This window comes from Hakea prostrata, chromosome 8 (genome assembly GCF_041222555.1).
Source record: "Hakea prostrata isolate BN-2017 chromosome 8, UWA_Hpros_2, whole genome shotgun sequence".
NCBI classification, from domain to species: domain Eukaryota; kingdom Viridiplantae; phylum Streptophyta; class Magnoliopsida; order Proteales; family Proteaceae; genus Hakea; species Hakea prostrata.
The window spans coordinates 26,136,290-26,154,155 of record NC_142607.1 but is presented as its reverse complement, the minus strand read 5'-3'; the positions used below and the strand labels follow the sequence as shown (position 1 = coordinate 26,154,155).

The 17,866-nt window shown below is 40.7% G+C and overlaps 1 protein-coding gene and 1 non-coding gene across 2 annotated transcripts; one reads left to right on the top strand and one right to left on the bottom strand.

The window, feature by feature from the left end:
* Nucleotides 1–425: 425 nt before the first annotated feature.
* Nucleotides 426–1,334, bottom strand: LOC149007468 (uncharacterized). The gene has a single exon (XM_089167073.1). It carries the CDS (start codon nt 1,332–1,334, stop codon nt 426–428), a length of 909 nt encoding a protein of 302 aa, XP_089023199.1.
* Nucleotides 1,335–2,481: 1,147 nt separating this feature from the next.
* Nucleotides 2,482–2,588, top strand: LOC149007467 (small nucleolar RNA R71). The gene has a single exon (XR_016175430.1). It is a non-coding gene; the product is annotated as a small nucleolar RNA R71 (small nucleolar RNA).
* Nucleotides 2,589–17,866: the final 15,278 nt, after the last annotated feature.

The window sequence follows — 17,866 nt, the reverse complement described above, 5'->3', positions numbered from 1 at the left end:
CTGCTGGGTACTGAAACATGCTTTGTTCAACAATTTGGTTTATTGCCAAATTTGGCAAAACAACCATTCAATCTCTTTTTGTTCCCCACACTCCTTGCACATCAAAAATACATGTCAGCAAGTCATCTGTCAGTTTTACATCACAAATTGTGAACTACCTATGACTTTATTAAACACCTAATGAACTAATAGCAAACAACTAAACTAAAAATAATGAAATCTGAGTGACCTCCCTTCTTTTTAAGCATCTTGAAGGATGATTGAAGATTTATCCCACTCCAATGGTGCACCCCAATAATGCTTGATCCACTACATGCTTTAGTTCCCAAGGCCATTTAATGATGTCTTCTTGCGTACCTTCCATTATTGGACTCAAACTCCTTTGCTGCTTCACATACCTATTGCAACATTTCTCCAACCAAAATTTAAGCTTGTACACTGAAGGATTGATCCCTTTGATCTCTACTATACTCCATCCCTGCTCTTCTACACTTCTTCAGCACTTCAAGTAGCATATCTTTCTGCTCCTTTGTTAGAAGTGCTGAAACAAAAACATGGAGTGTTTTGGCTACATCCAAATGGGCATACTGAGAGTGTTTTGAAAGAGGTGTGAACTCTAACATAGGTGGCTCTTCAATTGATGGCTTAGGGGGTTTAGTTTCACATTTAGCTAACCCAAGAGGCTCGAATGTACTCCCTCTAAATGCCTTTGCTGGTCTTGCCTCTAACCAAGCCATATATCTACTTGCTTCATCATCCACTTGTTCAATTTCTATTGCCAAAGAAAGCTCTAGTGGGTTTTTAATAAACTTTGTCTCGAACTCTTCTAAAACCAGCTCTTCAATGATATCCACAACAAAGCACTCTTCTATTGCATCTGGAGATCTCATTGCCTTCAAAACATTGAATGTGACTTGTTCTTCATTAACCCTCATTGTCAATTCTCCTCTCTCTACATCAATTAACGTTCTCCCAGTTGCTAAGAATGGTCTTCCTAAAATTATGGGCACATCTCTATCCGCTTCAAAGTCCAAAACAATGAAATCAGCAAGAAAGATAAATTTATCTACTTTTACCAAAACATTTTCAATTCTTCCTTCTGAGTAAGCAAGAGATCTATTAGCTAATTGTAAGGTCATTGTTGCTGGCCATGCTTCTCCAACTCCAAGCTTCTTGAAAATTGACATTGGCATAAGGTTGATACTTGCTCCAAGATCACAAAGGGCTCTTCTAATGTAATTATCTCCAATAGCACAAGGAATGGTGAAACTTCCAGGATCTTTTAATTTTGGAGGAAGCTTGTTTAGCAAGAAGGCACTACTCTCTTGTGTCATGGCCACTGTCTCAAACTCTCCAAATCTCTTTTTCTTTGAAAGGATGTCTTTCATGAATTTCACATAATTTGACATTTGTTCAAGTGCTTCTACCAATGGTATATTGATGTAAAGCTGCTTCAGAACATCCAAAAATTTCTTGAATTGATGGTCTTGCTGCTGCTTATGAAATCTTTGAGGAAAAGGAGGTGGTTTATAACTTTGTTTTGCTGGAAAACTCTGTTGCATTGCTGTGTTAGCACTCTGTTCAACACTTTGTTTTTCAGAATTAATGTGTTCCTTTTGAACAGCAAATGGATCTTCCTTCTCCCCTTCTTCTTGGATAGAAATAGGCTCCTTCGGTTGGATGGACTTTAAATGAGGTGGCTCTAGAGGTTTCCCACTCCTTAATGAAATAACCTTGCAATGCTCTTTGCCTTCACGCCTAGGATTTCTTGTGTCACTTGGCAATGATCCTTGAGGTTGGTTGCTTAAAGCATTAGCTAGTTGCCCAACTTGATTCTCCAAATTTCTCAATAAAGATGCTTGACTCTGAATTATTGCATCATTCTTTGCTATATACTCCTTCAATAGAAGCTCTATTGATGAAGAAGGTTCCATAGGCTGAGTCTTCACTTGCTGTTGAGCATTTGGAAGCTGATAAGATCGAGTTGGGATAGAAGATGGGCCTACATTCTGTCCTTGACCATTCTAAGAAAATTTAGGGTGTTGCCTCCAACCAGGATTATAGGTGTTGGAATATGGGTTATTAGCTTTGCTGAAATTACCAACATAGTAGGCTAATTCTGGGTTAGATGGACAACTATCAAAGATTTGCTCCCCACCACAATATGTACAAGAGACTGCTGGATTTTGTTGAGTTTGTACAGTTGCAGCCAAGTTTACAGATTTTAGCACACTAGTTAGGGATGACACTTGTGCAGTTAAGGCTGTCACTGCATCCAACTCATAAATTCCTGCTACTCTCTTATTTGCAGCAGCTCTTTCAGCTGGCCATTGGTAGTTGTTGTTGGCCATCCTCTCCAAAATCTCATAAGCCTCATTGTAAGACTTTGCCAATATAGCCCCATTTGCTGATGCATCCACTATGGACCGAGTTTGTCCACTTAAACCATTGTAGAAAGTCTCCATCTGAATCCAATGAGGAATGCCATGATGAAGACATTTACACAAGAGCTCCTTAAATCTTTCCCATGCCTCATATAAAGACTCACCATCCAACTGTTGAAAACCAATGATATCATTTCTGAGCTTGGCATTCTTTGTTGGAGGGAAGTACTTCATCAAGAACTTGTCTACTAAATCATTCCATGTGGCTACTGATTGTGGAGGTAAGGAGTTCAACCATGCTCTTGCTCTATCCCGTAATGAATAAGGGAATAGTTTCAATCTCAAAGCTTCTTTAGTTGCTCCAGGTATCTTGAAAAAATCACTTACTTCCATGAAGAGTCTAAGATGGAGATGAGGATCTTCTGTTGGCAACCCACTGAATTGTCCCACAGTTTGACGCATTTGGAACATCACCGGCTTAAGTTCAAAATGTAGTGCTTGAATATCTAGCCGTACTATGCTTGGATTTAGCTCATGTAACATGGGGACAAGCATATGCTCTGATGGCCCTATCTTTATCATCACCCGCAGCTGCCATATTATTCTCATTATTATTCAATCCATTTCTCACTGCTTCAACCATTGTTTGACCTACTGCTAAACCTCGTTGCTCCCTTCTTCTAGCTCGAAATGTCCTTTCGATTTCAAAATCAAAGGGTATCAACTCTTGATTATGCTGCGGATTCATACAAGGGTAAAAGCACCTAGAAATAAAGAAAACTAGTATCAAAGTAAAGAAATTTCAGTAGATAAAACAAAAACTTACTTCTACACTAATTATCAAAGACAAAATTCCCCGGCAACGGTGCCAAAAACTTGTTGCTTGTATCTCAAGATATTACACACATGTATGTATCACAATCAAGTAATAAATGATAAGTAAAGTATCGATCCCACGGAGAATTCTATCCTTAACTTTCAATGTAAAAGTAAAATTGATTTAAACGAGATTAACAAGGTTGATTTGTGATTGACTAACTAAATAACCAAGTGACAGGTAATAAAACTAAGGAACCAAAATGGAGATTAAGCAATAGAGGGAACATAGCGAGTGAAAAGAGTGTTGGGAATCAAATTTCCCCTCCCCTGAATTGTATAATGCAAATACTAAAGTAATACTACAACCCCAAAATATATCAAGAACCTGGAATGAATGGCAATATGGTATTTTCCAATACACATAAACTAGCATCCTAAATCAACATCTGCATATTCCTATGAAGAATTGAAATATGAATGCAATTTAAACCCAATCCCAATCATGGCCATGTGAGGTAATTGGGTATTCCTACCCAACCTACTAATAAACTAATTAAAGATTGTGCTAACTCACACAATTCAACAAGCATCTAGGCTGCATTAACTTTCCAGTTAACTCAATCATAACATTCGTTCATGAAAGATCATTCAAGAATCGAAATTAATCAATATATATCATGCTGAATTCATTGGAAAAAGGTTGTATTGTAGTAAAATTAAAGAACACATGATAGTTACATCTCAAAATTCAGGTTTAGGTACTACTATCATCCCAACACAACACAAGTTTAGCCCATAATAGTCATTAAAAACACAGCAGTAGTTATTGTCACATCCTCCCAGCCGGTACCCTAACTGGCATACCCGAGAGTGTGATCCACAGCCCCGAAGATCAAGTATCGAGGAAATCATCCTCCCACATATACAATAACATAATCATAAATAGGAAATAATCAAGGTTTAATATTATAAACGAAGGTTCAAAACAATAATAAAATAATCAGTAATCAGAGTGCGGAAAAGATACCAGATATCCAATGATATCAAAAGGAGTAAAGTGAGGTGGAAACTCACTCCACCAATATAGCGGAACGCAGTATGAAATTCAAAAGGAAATACAACTGAAACAAATGTACTAAGACTAAGCGTCTTCTAGTTTATAGATAACGTCTTCATAAGTGTGGACTTCATCAATCCAATGAATCCTTTCTAACTCTATGCTTTTTCAAAAGTAGTACGCAGCTTGATCCGCCGGGGGATCATCAGAGTAATCTTGATCGTCGCCAGCACCTTGTGTGTAATACGCTTCATCGGCTTGCGCTTCACTGTACTGCTCGTCATAATAATCTGTACCTGCAGGATAATCTAAACAAAGAATATACAAAAAGGAATGAGTTTCGAAGAAACTCAGTAAGGTAGTTAATCCATAACATCATAGATAACATGTGGCAAAACATAACATGATGCAATACAATATGAAACAGAAAAATTATGAATGCATCTAACTCTATGTATGCTGGTCTCTATGGTAGACATGTTTTAAGTCATAGCACCGTACTTCTCTGGGTAGGTCACGCATACGGCTCCTGTTGGTAGTGGGTCCGGCATCCCTCAGGACAAACCATGGCAGGGGGTTAAGTCAACACACTCTCTCACAACCATTTGGCATAAGTACCGGCGCATGTCAGGGAAAAGCCTAGCCCAATGCAAGTCATCTAGTCAGTTACATCAACTCAGGTCCAAATACTTCCATTCCTCGCCCCGGGCGATCCTTTCCACTAGAGTCACGGATATTACTCACCGGACTCATCAACCCTATTGGTTATCCACATATGGTAAACGGGAAGCTCTCATGTCGTCTCACGGATATAACTCACCGGTGTCGAGCGCCCATGAGCCCAAGTCCAGCCATATGCAACCCTCCAATAAATGGCCCCGATAATGTGATTGCCGTCCTCTCACGGATATAACTCACCGGTCTTGAGTGCCCATGAATCCCCATTGCTACCACGGGTCGTTCGGTCTCAATACCCTTCCGAATCAGGTCTGATATAACAGGGGTATATCCTAGCCAAACACTGCTAGACATCCCTAGGTATGACAACCAATGATTTGGGAAAGCGTCGATGGGCATCTTCGGAGAACATCCCATACTATTCCCTCCGATGTCCAAGGACAGAAGCATCAAAAGGATACTCCCCTATCCCAAACCAAACTTAAGCAAACACATTCTCAGAACAATCATGACATACACAACCAGCAGTTCATCATATACAAGAGAATCTAAAAGCAAAAATCAGATTAGGCAATAATAAGTAATTCATATATCATGAATAATAAGAAGACAATGTAAACAAGTGCTACTGTTCCCACAGTAGGAGATCAGAATTAAAGTACAATAATTGTCACATCCCGCCCTAAATCCACCAAGGGGATACCCTATCTGGATTACCCGGGGAGTGAATTACAGTCCTGCCGATCAAGTTTAGGAACGATCATAGTCACTTAGCACAATAATATAATCAAAAGCAAGAACAATTCCTTGTATCCAAATAATTTAATAATGAAAGTCTAGAAAAGATCTTAGAAGGTTTTACAAATAACATCAGAGTGCGGAAAGGATTTCATTAGTATAAACAATCAAGTGTGAAAAGGTGGGAGGAAATCCATCCTATAATATTAGCGGAAGATGGAACGACTAAAAGTAAAGGTTACAACCGATTCACCAAATAACAAGTGAAACAACTAAGCTATAGTCCCGACAATTCAAATAAAAGGTTAAAAAGGGAATGAGGCGACATCCCATCCCTAACACACAAATATAAAACTGAACTGCTACAAACAAGTCCCGATCTTGGTCTACTCGTCTTTATCAACTGGTTCATCGCCACCAGTATGTTACAAGTCTTCAACTCGGCCTCCAGAGGGGTGACTGCCACAGTCAACAGTGGTAGTACCTGCAGGAAAGTCTAACAAAATATGTTGCAAAAAGGAGTGAGTTCGAAAGAACTCAGCAAGGTAGTCATTCCATAAAATATAAACCATATGATACAAGCCATAACATGATGCAATATGATATGGAACACATGATGCAAGTATGGTTCTAACTCTATGAATGCTGGTCTCTAAGGTAGACATGCTTTAAGTCATAGCACCATACTTCTCTGGGTCGTCTGTCACTCTCCCGTTCCATATCTTGGGAATGCCCGGGGAATATCGGTAAAGTCCTCAAAAAAAAACCATGGTTGGGGATTTAGTCACCACTCTCTCACATCACCATTTGGTATAAGTATTGGCGCATGTCACAAAGAAGCCTAGCCCAATGCAAGTCATCTACTCGATCATATCAACTCAGATCCAGATACATCCATTCCTCGCCCCCGGCGATCCTTTCCGGTATCCTTCTCACTAGAGTTAGCGTAATCCCGGATTACGGACTCATCAACCCTATTGGTCATCCACAAATAGTAAACGGGAAGCTCTCACGTCCTCTCACGGGTTGGTTACCGGTCTTGAGCGCCTGTGAGCCCAAGTCTATCCATTTGCAACCCTACCAATAAATGGCACCCACAATGAGATTTATGACCTCTCACGGGTTGGTTACCGGTCTTGAGTGCCCACAAATCCCCACTGCTACCACGGGTCGTTCGGTCTCAATGCCCTTCCGATTCGGGTCTGATACGACAGGGACATCCTAGCCAAACCACTAGACAATCCTATGTATGTCATCCAATAACTAGGGAAAGAGTCGATAGGCACCTTCGGAGAACATCACATACTATTCCCTCCGGTGCCCAAGGACAGAAGCGTCAATAGGACACTCCCCAATCCCAAGTTATACGTAGGCAATCACATATTCAAGTTCATCACTTCTCATGCATCCAATACATCTTCATAATACAAGTTAAATCATGATATTGAAATGAATCATCATAGACATAAGTAAACAAGAATTGTAATGTAACATGACAAGAGTATAAAGATTTCAATACTACTGTTCTAACACATATATCACAGTCTTATAACGATTAAAAGAAATCAAGAGATTCTATTCATAAATAAGAACATAAATCATAAGTTGATGATCTATATGTTTATGGAGATAACCATCCTTACCTTGGGTTGAATTGATGATGAATTGAGAATACCAAGAATTAGTCCAAAAGAATTGTTAAGACCCTAAACAAACATCAATAATAAGTTAGAGAAGAAGTCGGGAAGATCGGATGTCAAACGGATCAAAACGGAGCAAGGTTGCTGTCAGTAACAAGTTTGGTCGATGGTCTTGGTCGATGGTATCGACCAAAAGGATCGACCAAAATTGTCTTCGGACGAGAATAGTGGATTTTGGGGATTTTGGTCCGAAATGGGTCTTCCGGGTTCGGATCGATCTGAAACTTGGAGGGATGATTAATAACAATGTAAGAACACTACCTAGCAAGTATTATCACAATCCAATGGTCCAAATGAAAACCCCCAAATTGAGGTCCTATGTTCTAAAGACAAGAATCCTAGCATTCATGAGAAATTGATGTAATTGAAAGGGAAGCTAGAGAATTAGTTGGGGAATAGGTTAGGAACATGATTACAATCATTTGCAAGCCAGAGATTAGACTAATCATACTCCACATCTCAGTTTAATATAAGAAATCAAGTTGTTAAGCAAGGAATCATGGTAATGTATATGTAAGGATCAAGATGCAAGTGAAGCATAGCAAGAATGAAGGAAAAGCAAGTATAAATGGGAAGAGACGTTCATGGCAAGGTGTTTGCAAGGTTGCAGCACCTTGGCCATGGTCTCATCAGTAAAAGAAGAAGGGAAGTGAATAGAATAGAGAGCAAGAGAGAGAATCATACCTTAGAAGATGGTAGTTGGAGAAGAGAGACTAGGATTCTTGTAGAAGGTCATCATCCAAGCTAAGGAGGAGCCTAAGAGGAGCCTTCCCACGTTCTCAGGTGTTGAAATGAGTAACATATCGTTCTAGGTTTGAGGTTTCACTTAAATAGATGACGGAATATCCAAAAAGCATCTTTTTCTCGATTCTGGGCAACTTTGGTCGATGGTCCTTGGTTGATGGTATCGACCAAAACCATCGACCAAAATAGGTAACAGGTTTCAGCAGGAAATCCAGAAATAGTTCAACAACTTCGAACAGGGATTCGGAGGGCTATACAAGGTCAAATTGAGTGAGGTTTTCTTCTACAAGTCAATCAAGAAGTCTAGTTTCCAGAAATACTTTTGGATCAACCATGGGAGGTCATTAGGTCCACCAATTAAGCTCACCTTCTTCGATGCGCAAGCAGGATTTGCCAGACATAGTTCAGCAACTTCGGACAGGGATTTGGAGGGCTATATGGGGTCAAATGGAGTGGGGTTTTCTCCTACAAGTCCATCAAGAAGTTTAGTTTCCATAAATATATTTGGATTGAGCACAGGAGTTCATTTGGTATTTCAACTAATTCACCCCTCTTCGGTGCGCAGATTCAAAACTAACACTGACAATGCTCTCAAGTGAGGGGCATCATCGTCAATGTTCACGGGCTTGGGTTCCGACACCAAATCATCAACCAAAAGGGTCCACAAGTCTCATTTCCCCCACTTTGGGTTTTCGGACCTACAAACATAATAGGTCCCGGGCCAGGCAAAGGTAGGATAAGGCCAAACATTACAAATCTACCCTAAGGGAAAGGTCTGACATGGCTTCATAAGGTTTTCAAAGATAATAATATTGAAACTAAAGTCCAAATTTAAGGTCTAATATCAAACAAGTCTTTCTTTATCCCAAAATAAAAAGGGTGTCCGGGCTAGGTTTGGGCTGGATGTTACAATAATAGTAGGTAATCTCATAGTTTCATAAAGTAGAAACCAGAGAACAAGCAATCTATGTAGTTAAGGAATTAATTGTCCTTACCTTCTAACTTGGATAGGATCTTAAAGAATCAAGTATGATCTTGACTAAACCTGAGAAGACAGTTTTAAACAAGTGCATACAACATGTTAGGAAAGATGCATAAAGGACAAGATCATAAATCAATCGAAACAGACCAAGAATGAGGTTGTTGTACTCATTGGTCGATTGATTGGTCTGCTGGACCAGTCGACCAATGGAGACAGTGGCCTACAAGAATCTGAATTTTGAGAATCAAGAACCAAATTTGATGGTTCAAAAGGGTACAAATCAGAGGGAAATTATCATGGTAGTATTCTAGGGTATAGAGGATATCAATTCATAAATCAAATCAAGTTCCCAAGTTGTAACCTAGGAACAAAAAGGTTAACCTAGTAGGTTAAACATAGATTATGATGGAAAAAATATTATAATTAAAGATAAAAGAACTAGGATATGAAGATTACAGATATAGTAAGAAAACACATTGATTGGGTTACCATGATCAAACTAGGGGTTCTTGGTTTGATTCCAGAAAATTAGGGTTTCACCCTTTTTGGTTCCCCTCGAAAATAATTGAGAGCTCTGGATGAAGGGAGGTAAATTGTTAGCCAAAAATAACAAGAAGAATCATTCAATGATAAAGTTTAGGTTCATATAAATTTTACCCAAGAGGTTTCCCTCGCACAAGGGAGGTTACCAAAAGTTCTCCAGATGATCACACAGGTTAGGGTTTCAAAGGATTAGGGTTAGGGTTTCGAAGATTCCACTGGCTGAGGTTAAGATCATGATGATGATCATGGATTTTAAAGAACATGATGAGATCACGGAATAGATGGTTGCAAGAGTGCATCATCTTCTTCCTGATGTTAACGAAGAACAAAATTAAAGAAAGAAAATCAGAGATAGAAGAAAGAGTGAGTGAAATCATACCTTTGATGTAGGAGGATGAAGAATTCTTCAAGTCTTTGTGAGAGATCACCAAAGAATGCAAGGGAATGGGTTAGATTAGGGTTCTAACTCTTTCCAGAGGTTTAGGAGGCAGATGAGGCGGAGTATTCCCGAGATTAGACTTAAATAGAAGAGACAGGATTCAAATTTCAAAAACAGAATCAATTGGTCGATTGGTCCAATCGACCAATGAGTCGACCAATCAAGACAACAACTTCAAAATAGGGAATTGAAGGCTCAGATCAAGTCCAAACATCAAGGGGTTTTGCACACACCTAGAGTGACATACCTAGGAGTTAGAAATGCCTTTGAATCAATACAGAGACCACTCCAAGACCATCAACTAATCCAATCTTCATCAGGGTGCAGTTTCCACCATTGGAACACTGGCATCAACACTCATGGATTCCAATCCAGCCATCAAGTCTTCAACAGAAATGTCCCAAAGATGACTTCTTGCCTTACTTCGGGTCACGGGACCTACAAATAACAAAGTTTCCGGATTAGGGTCAGAGCTGGGTTTTACATTCTCCCCCCCTTAAAGAAATTTCGTCCTCAAAATTGAAAGCGTACCTGTGCTTCCAAAGAGTTGAGGAAACTTCTCCTTCATATCTTCTTCCTTCTACCAAGAAGCTTCTTCCGGGGTATGGTCCTTCCAACGAATCTTTACCAAAGGGATGGTGCGATTCCGCAATTGCTTGTCTTTCTTATCCAAAATTTCAGCTGGCTCTTCATCATAGGTAAGATCAGCACTAAGTCCTTCAGGTGCTTGCTGTAATACATGTTCCGGATTTTCAATATATTTCCGGAGCATCGAATCGTGGAACACATTATGCACATCAGCAATAGCCGGAGGTAATGCCAATCAATAAGCAACAGGTCCAACCTTTTCCAAAATCTCAAAAGGTCCAATGAAATGAGGGCTAAGCTTTCCTTTAACATTAAATCTCATCACACCCTTCATTGGTGAAACCTTCAAGAAAACTTTCTCTCCAACTTGAAATTCCAGATCAGTCCTTCTCTTGTCAGCATAGGATTTCTGTCTTGACTGAGCAGACTTAATCCTTTCTCTTATCATATCCACCATTGCGCTTGTAGCTTCAATCATCTCAGGACCTAAGACTTTTCTTTCACCCGTCTCAGTCCAATACAATGGTGTTCTACAAGTGCTACCATACAAAGCCTTAAACGGAGCCATGCCTATCGTTGCTTGATAACTGTTATTATAGGCAAACTCAACCAAAGCTAAGTGTTCATCCCAATTTCCACCCATATCCACCACGCAAGATCTGAGCATGTCTTCCAAAGTCTGAATTGTCCGCTCAGATTGTCCATCTGATTGTGGATGATGAGCTGTACTCAAGCTCAATTGGGTTCCCAAGGCCTTTTGTAAACTGTTCCAAAACCTTGAGGTGAACCTAGGATCACGATCAAACACAATACTCATTGGTACACTATGTAGACGAACCACATTATCCACATAAAGTCTAGCTAGCTTATCCAAAGTATGAGTGATCTTCATAGGAATGAAATGGGCTAATTTGGTCAACCTATCAACAATCACCCACACAGTGTCATTGCCTTTACTTGTCCGAGGCAAGCTAGTCATGAAGTCCATAGAGATATCTTCCCACTTTCAACTAGGAACAGGAAGGGGCTGAAGCAATCCAGATGGAGGTTGATGAACGGCTTTCACACGCTGGCAAGTCTCACACTTGGCAACAAAGTCATCAACATCGGCCTTCAAACCAATCCACCAAAAATGTTCCTTCAAGTCCTTGTACATCTTGGTGCTTCCAGGGTGTACTGTAAAGATTGATTGGTGTGCTTCCTTCAATATTTCCTTCTTAAGATCTTCATTTGCTGGCACACACAATCTACTTCTAAAAAATAAAGCACCATCCAAAGATATACCAAAGTCGGGATCCGACTCAGGATTCGAAGAAATCTTCTCAACTTTGTCCTTAAGTTCTGGATCAGAACTCTGCAAAGCAACAATCTTATCTCTAAGACTAGACCTTGCTGTCATAGCAGAAAGAACAACAGCAGAAATCTCAAGAACAACTTCCAAATCAAAACTCTCAATAGAAGACAACAAGGGTAGACTCAAAGTATTCAAATCCAAAACCCTCTTTTGAATCTTCCTACTAAGAGCACTGCAACAACGTTTGCCTTACCAGGGTGATACTGAATATCACAATCATAATCAGAGACTAGTTCCAACCATCTTCTTTGCCTCATGTTTAACTCTTTCTGGGTAAAGAAGTATTTCAAACTCTTATGATCTGTGAATATGGCAATTTTCTCACCATAGAGGTAATGTCTCCAAATCTTCAAAGCAAAAACAATAGCGGCAAGCTCTAAATCATGAGTGGGGTAATTCTGCTCATATTCCTTCAATTGCCGAGAGGCATAGGCTACAACCTTACCGTGCTGCATCAGTACACAACCCAAACCAATCTTCGACGCACAGTATAGATCCGTCATACCGCCGAACTATCAGGTATAGTCAAAACCGGGGCACTTGTCAGTCTATCCTTCAATTCTTGGAAATTCTTCTCACAAGCGTGAGACCAAACAAATTTCTCTTCTTTCCGGGTTAACTTAGTCATAGGAGCAGCTAACCGAGAAATGTTCTCAATAAACCTTCTGTAGTAACCTGCCAGACCAAGGAAACTTCTTATTTCCGTTACAGTCTTCGGTCTTTCCCAATCAGCAACTGCTTGGACTTTCTCAAGATCAACACGAATACCTTCAGTAGAAACCACATGGCCGAGGAATACTACACTCTTGAGCCAAAAATCACACTTGCTAAACTTAGCATAAAGTTTCTTTTCTCGTAGTCTTTGCAAAGTGAAATCTAGATGCCTTTCATGCTCTTCTTCACTTTTCGAATAAATCAGAATATCATCAATGAAGACAATCACAAACTTATCGAGCACATCATGAAAGTCTCGGTTCATGAGGTCCATGAACACAGCAGGAGCATTAGTCAATCCAAAAGGCATGACTCGGAATTCATAATGGCCGTACCTTGTTCGGAAAGCTGTCTTGAAGATATCACTTGACTTCACTTTCAACTGGTGATATCCAGACCTTAAGTCAATCTTTGAGAACACAACTGCACCCTTCAATTGATCAAAGAGATCGTCAATCCGGGGCAGCAGGTATCTATTCTTGATAGTCAGCTTATTCAACTCACGGTAATCAATGCACAGACGCATACTACCATCCTTCTTCTTGACGAACGAGACCAGAGCTCCCCAAGGTGACACGCTAGGTTGTATGAAACCTCTTTCAATGAGCTCATTTAACTGGTTTTGCAACTCTTTTAACTCAGTAGGAGCCATCCTATACGGAGCCTTAGATATCGGAGCGGCACCAGGGACGAGATCAATAGAAAACTCAACATCCCTATCTGGAGGCACTCCCGATAGATCATCAGGGAAGACATCAACAAAGTCACAGACAACCTTGACTTCGTCAACTCTTTTCTCCACTTTTCTCTTGCCTTCAGAAGAAGCATCATCTACAATGTATAGATTTGCATCAGTGCGGACAATATCTTTTTACAAACCCTTCTTTTCTCACCTTGGAATTCAAAAACTGAACCTACGCAAGTATGGAACTGAATCTTTCTCGAGGAGCAAAGAAATACAGCTTTGTGGGCTGTTAACCAGTCAATTCCAAAAATAACATCGAAGTCTTTCATATCAAGAAGTACCAAATTGGCTTCTAAGTTCATCTTACCAACCAACACAGGACATTTAACTAATCCTTTATCTAGTTTCACAATAGGACCAGTAGGTGTACTAATCAATAAACAACTAAACATTTTCTCAGGGATTACGTCAGTCTTCTTAATGAATGCAGATGATATGAACGAATGAGATGCACCCGTATCAAATAGAACAAATGCAGGAAAAGAAGCGATTGACAATGTACCTGTGATCACATCATGGCTTCCTTCTTGCTCAGTACTAGAGATACTGAACACTCTACCAGGGGGAGGAGCAGGAGCACTCTTCACCACTGGGGTAGGCTGCTGAACAGGCTTCTTGGGACATTAGCGAGCAAAATGACCGGACTGCTTACAGTAGAAGCAAACAGAATTGCTCGGTCCTACCGGAGTAGCTGCAATAGGAGGCTTCTGAACAAAAGGCTTAGGATTCGAATTCACTGGCCTAGCACTTGCATTCACTGGTGGTCGATTCCCGCCATACTGAAACTGACCAGGCTGTCGAAAACCAGGGCTTTAACCTATACTCCTAGGCTGAAAAGCAAGAGTGGGATAGGGTGTAGGTCTCACAAAGCGCCGATCATTACGATACACCAAACAAGGGTTTCTAGACTGCCAAGGCCTTTGAACGCAAGCATTCTCCTTTTCATTTTCTTCCAACTTCTTCGAGTTCTGCACCACTTGGGCATAGCTCTCTATAGGCTGGACAGTGAGATAGCCTTTAATGGCAGGGCGCAATCCCTTAAAGAACTTCTTCGCCTTAGCAATATCAGGCTTCAGAGAATCATGAGCAAAGAAATGAAGTTCCTCAAACTTCTGTTGGTACTCTAACACAGACAAGGATCCTTGTGCGAGAACCATGAACTCAGATTCCTTCGCATCCTTCACCGCCTCAGGGAAATAATTCATGCAAAAAGCCTCTTTGAACAAATCCCAAGTTACAACACCTGCATGCAAACCTTCCAAAACAGGCCGAGTGGAAGTCCACCAAGCATCGACTTCATGCTACAAATTCTGTTCAGCAAACAAAATCTTTTGAGCTTCGGAGCATTGCAGATGATGGAAAGTCTTCTCCAACTCACGAATCCACTTGTTAGGGAACAAGAGATCCTTGGTAACACCAGTAAAGCTGGGCACTTGCATCTTCAGAAAACTCTCCATCAGGCGAGTATGAGGAGTTCAAGCAAGGCCACCCACATTCAGAATCTGCGGCATGAGGATTCACATTAACACCAGCACGAGTCTCATTATGCAGTGTCATGAAACCCATCAACATCTGATTAAACTGGGCTGCTTGCTGTTGCATCATATTGCCCATGATGTTGGCAATATCATGAAAGCTTCCGACATTCGGGGCACCTGATATGTCATGGGTACCTTGGTGACCAGTCTGCTGATCATGACCACCTTCAGGTATCTCACCACAACCACTTCCATGACCACTGGATTCACCACGCCCAATTCTCACAGTAACCATTCAGCAAGAACCAGAAACGTCAAAATACCAAATTTCGAAGTTTCAATATAATCAACATGTCCAAATGATTTGAAAATTTTAAATCATGCTCAAATACATCCATTTAGTCATCCAACAACAATTCATAGGACAAAAATCACATTTTCCAACATTTCAACCAAAAATGGAGTTATTGGGTCCATTGGTCGGTTGATTGGTCGATTGACCCAATCGACCAATGAGTCGACCAATGCTCACAGAATCACGAAAATTTCGCATTATAAGCTTCATTTTCACATCCAAACTTCGTTCTAACTTCTTCCACAAGTGAGCGAGCTCTGGGGAAACATCTTCTAAGGTTCTTCCAAGCATCCTTGGGTGATTCAAGTGCTTCAACAACAACACCACAACTCACATTCATCAAACACAAGGTAAAACTAACATTTTCTCTTTCACTTTCATCTTCTCATGCTTGCATTTCAATCAAATCCATGTTTTACTTGTATCCATTGTTAAAAATCATGTTTAGGAATACTTAGAAACATATTCCCTAGGTTTTAAACACAATTCCATGCATAGACAACAAGTTCTAACATCGTCTTGCATTTCTCGCAAGGTTTTCGTACCGAAATCGTTAACTTTAGAAAAATTTCGTTTTCTCACAAACCGCTAGGAGTTTTCGCATGAAATCAATTGCTACATGCTCAAAATGATAATGTAGATATGTCCATATAGTTTGATTTAACCAATTTTCACTTTTCAAAAATCCAATTTTGACCTAGAATGCAAAATCCCCAAATTCCTTCTTGTTGAATTTTTTGCTTTAGATCAAGTTTTCGATCGAATTTCATCAAATAAATTTCATAGACATGCAATTCCAAGTATTATGCACATGCTAGTATCTTCAAATCAAATTTCCCCCAAATTTGAAATTTTCCAAAAAATTACGAAAATACCCTTTTGGCTTAAATCTTGAAATAGTACTTAACCAACAATGTCATTGTCTCTTCCACAGAAATTCACTATGCCGAGAGGAGTACGCGGATGAGGTAGAGGTAGCATGGTAGGGGCACTCAGAGGTAGAGGTCAGGTTCCTTCAGAGCCTAGACAGTATGTTCGGAGACCAGAGTGCTTCGACACTCTGCAGGCCGAGTTCCTGTATGAGGCCTACTTCAGCTACTGCCAGATCGAGCTAGGACATCTATTACACCTTCGCCAGCTCCGAGTCTTTAGGATACAGCAGAGGTTCGACACCTTGCAGTGGACTCATCTCTTCATAGAGGATCTGCATGTATATCCTGAGCTAGTGAGGTTGTTCTTCAGCAACCTTACATACACCGAGGAGGCTAGAGGTCCAGGGCATCCACTTAGACTTGTCCCCAGGAGCAAGGTCTTCCAGACTCAGATTCGCTTTTCCACCAGATCACTAGCTGAGATCTTGTGGGTCCCTCACTACTCAGATCAGTGCGTATGGATACCTGCAGGAGTAGATATAGATAGCTACTTGATGCCGTACGAGTTGCGCGAGATATGCAACACACTGTGGGACAGCCGCCGGTGCTTGACTCCTAGGAACAGCGGAAATATGACAGATTTTGCACGAGTTATCGGTCGCATCGTCAGTCGAAACATCATGCCGAAGGCTGGACATCACCATCGGGTCACAGTGATGGAGGCCATAGTCATTTATAGTATGTACATGGGCTTCGAGATCGACCTTTCCTACATCATACTGCAGGTCATGCTGGATATGGTTCTGCGGCTTAGCATGCGGAATCTTTGCTATGGGAGGTTACTGACTTTGATCTTCGGGCATTTCGGGGGTCGGGCTTCGAGGATACACCAGTGGACACCGGTCCACGAGGATACGTCATGGGGACTAGGATGGTACGTCAGATGGGGCTGACACAGACAGTGAGATCTCCTGGTCTAGAGGGTGAGGAGGATGATGAAACAAAGGATGAGCAGGAGTCAGAGGATGGTGGAGAGGATATCGGTCCTGACAGTGATGATGATCAGGCAGGAGATGATACTGAGATGCATGAGACTGTGCCGGAGCATCACGATTTCCCTTCCTCGCACTTCGAGACAGGTGGTCCTTCTCATGCGGTTCCAGAGACGTCGGACCTCAGTGCACAGATGAGATCGATGACTTCCATGCTGGAGAGGATGGAGGTCGACAGAGCAGCTATATGAGAGGATGCAGTCACGACAGATAGGATAGAGTATCAGGTGACTCAGTTTTCAGAGGAGTTCCGAGCTTACAGAGATTAGAGGAGATCACCTAGATAGACTGTACTAGGATTTTCATTTATGCTTTTCAGATGTAATCATGTAAAACTTTTCTTAAAGTTAATGAAGTTCTCTTTGTTTCACTTTATTATTGTGTATTATGCACTTTTCTTTTATTGCATTAAGTGACAATTGTTTAAGTATAATTATTGTGCATTATTCAGAAGTATTCAGTTATGCTTCATTAATAGTTTCTAGTCCAAGTGTTCTATTATTCACTTCTAAGAGTAGATGAGTCACTTCTGGATCTATGACTCAGGAATGTTCTCATATCGTTTTCCCGTGGTTAGGATTTCCTTGAACTTTGGGCTCTGATACCAATTTGTCACATCCTCCC

Bases quoted from the DNA above. Each gene is read 5' to 3' on its own strand.
- LOC149007468 (XM_089167073.1), bottom strand. From the start codon at position 1,334: ATGACACAAGAGAGTAGTGCCTTCTTGCTAAACAAGCTTCCTCCAAAA.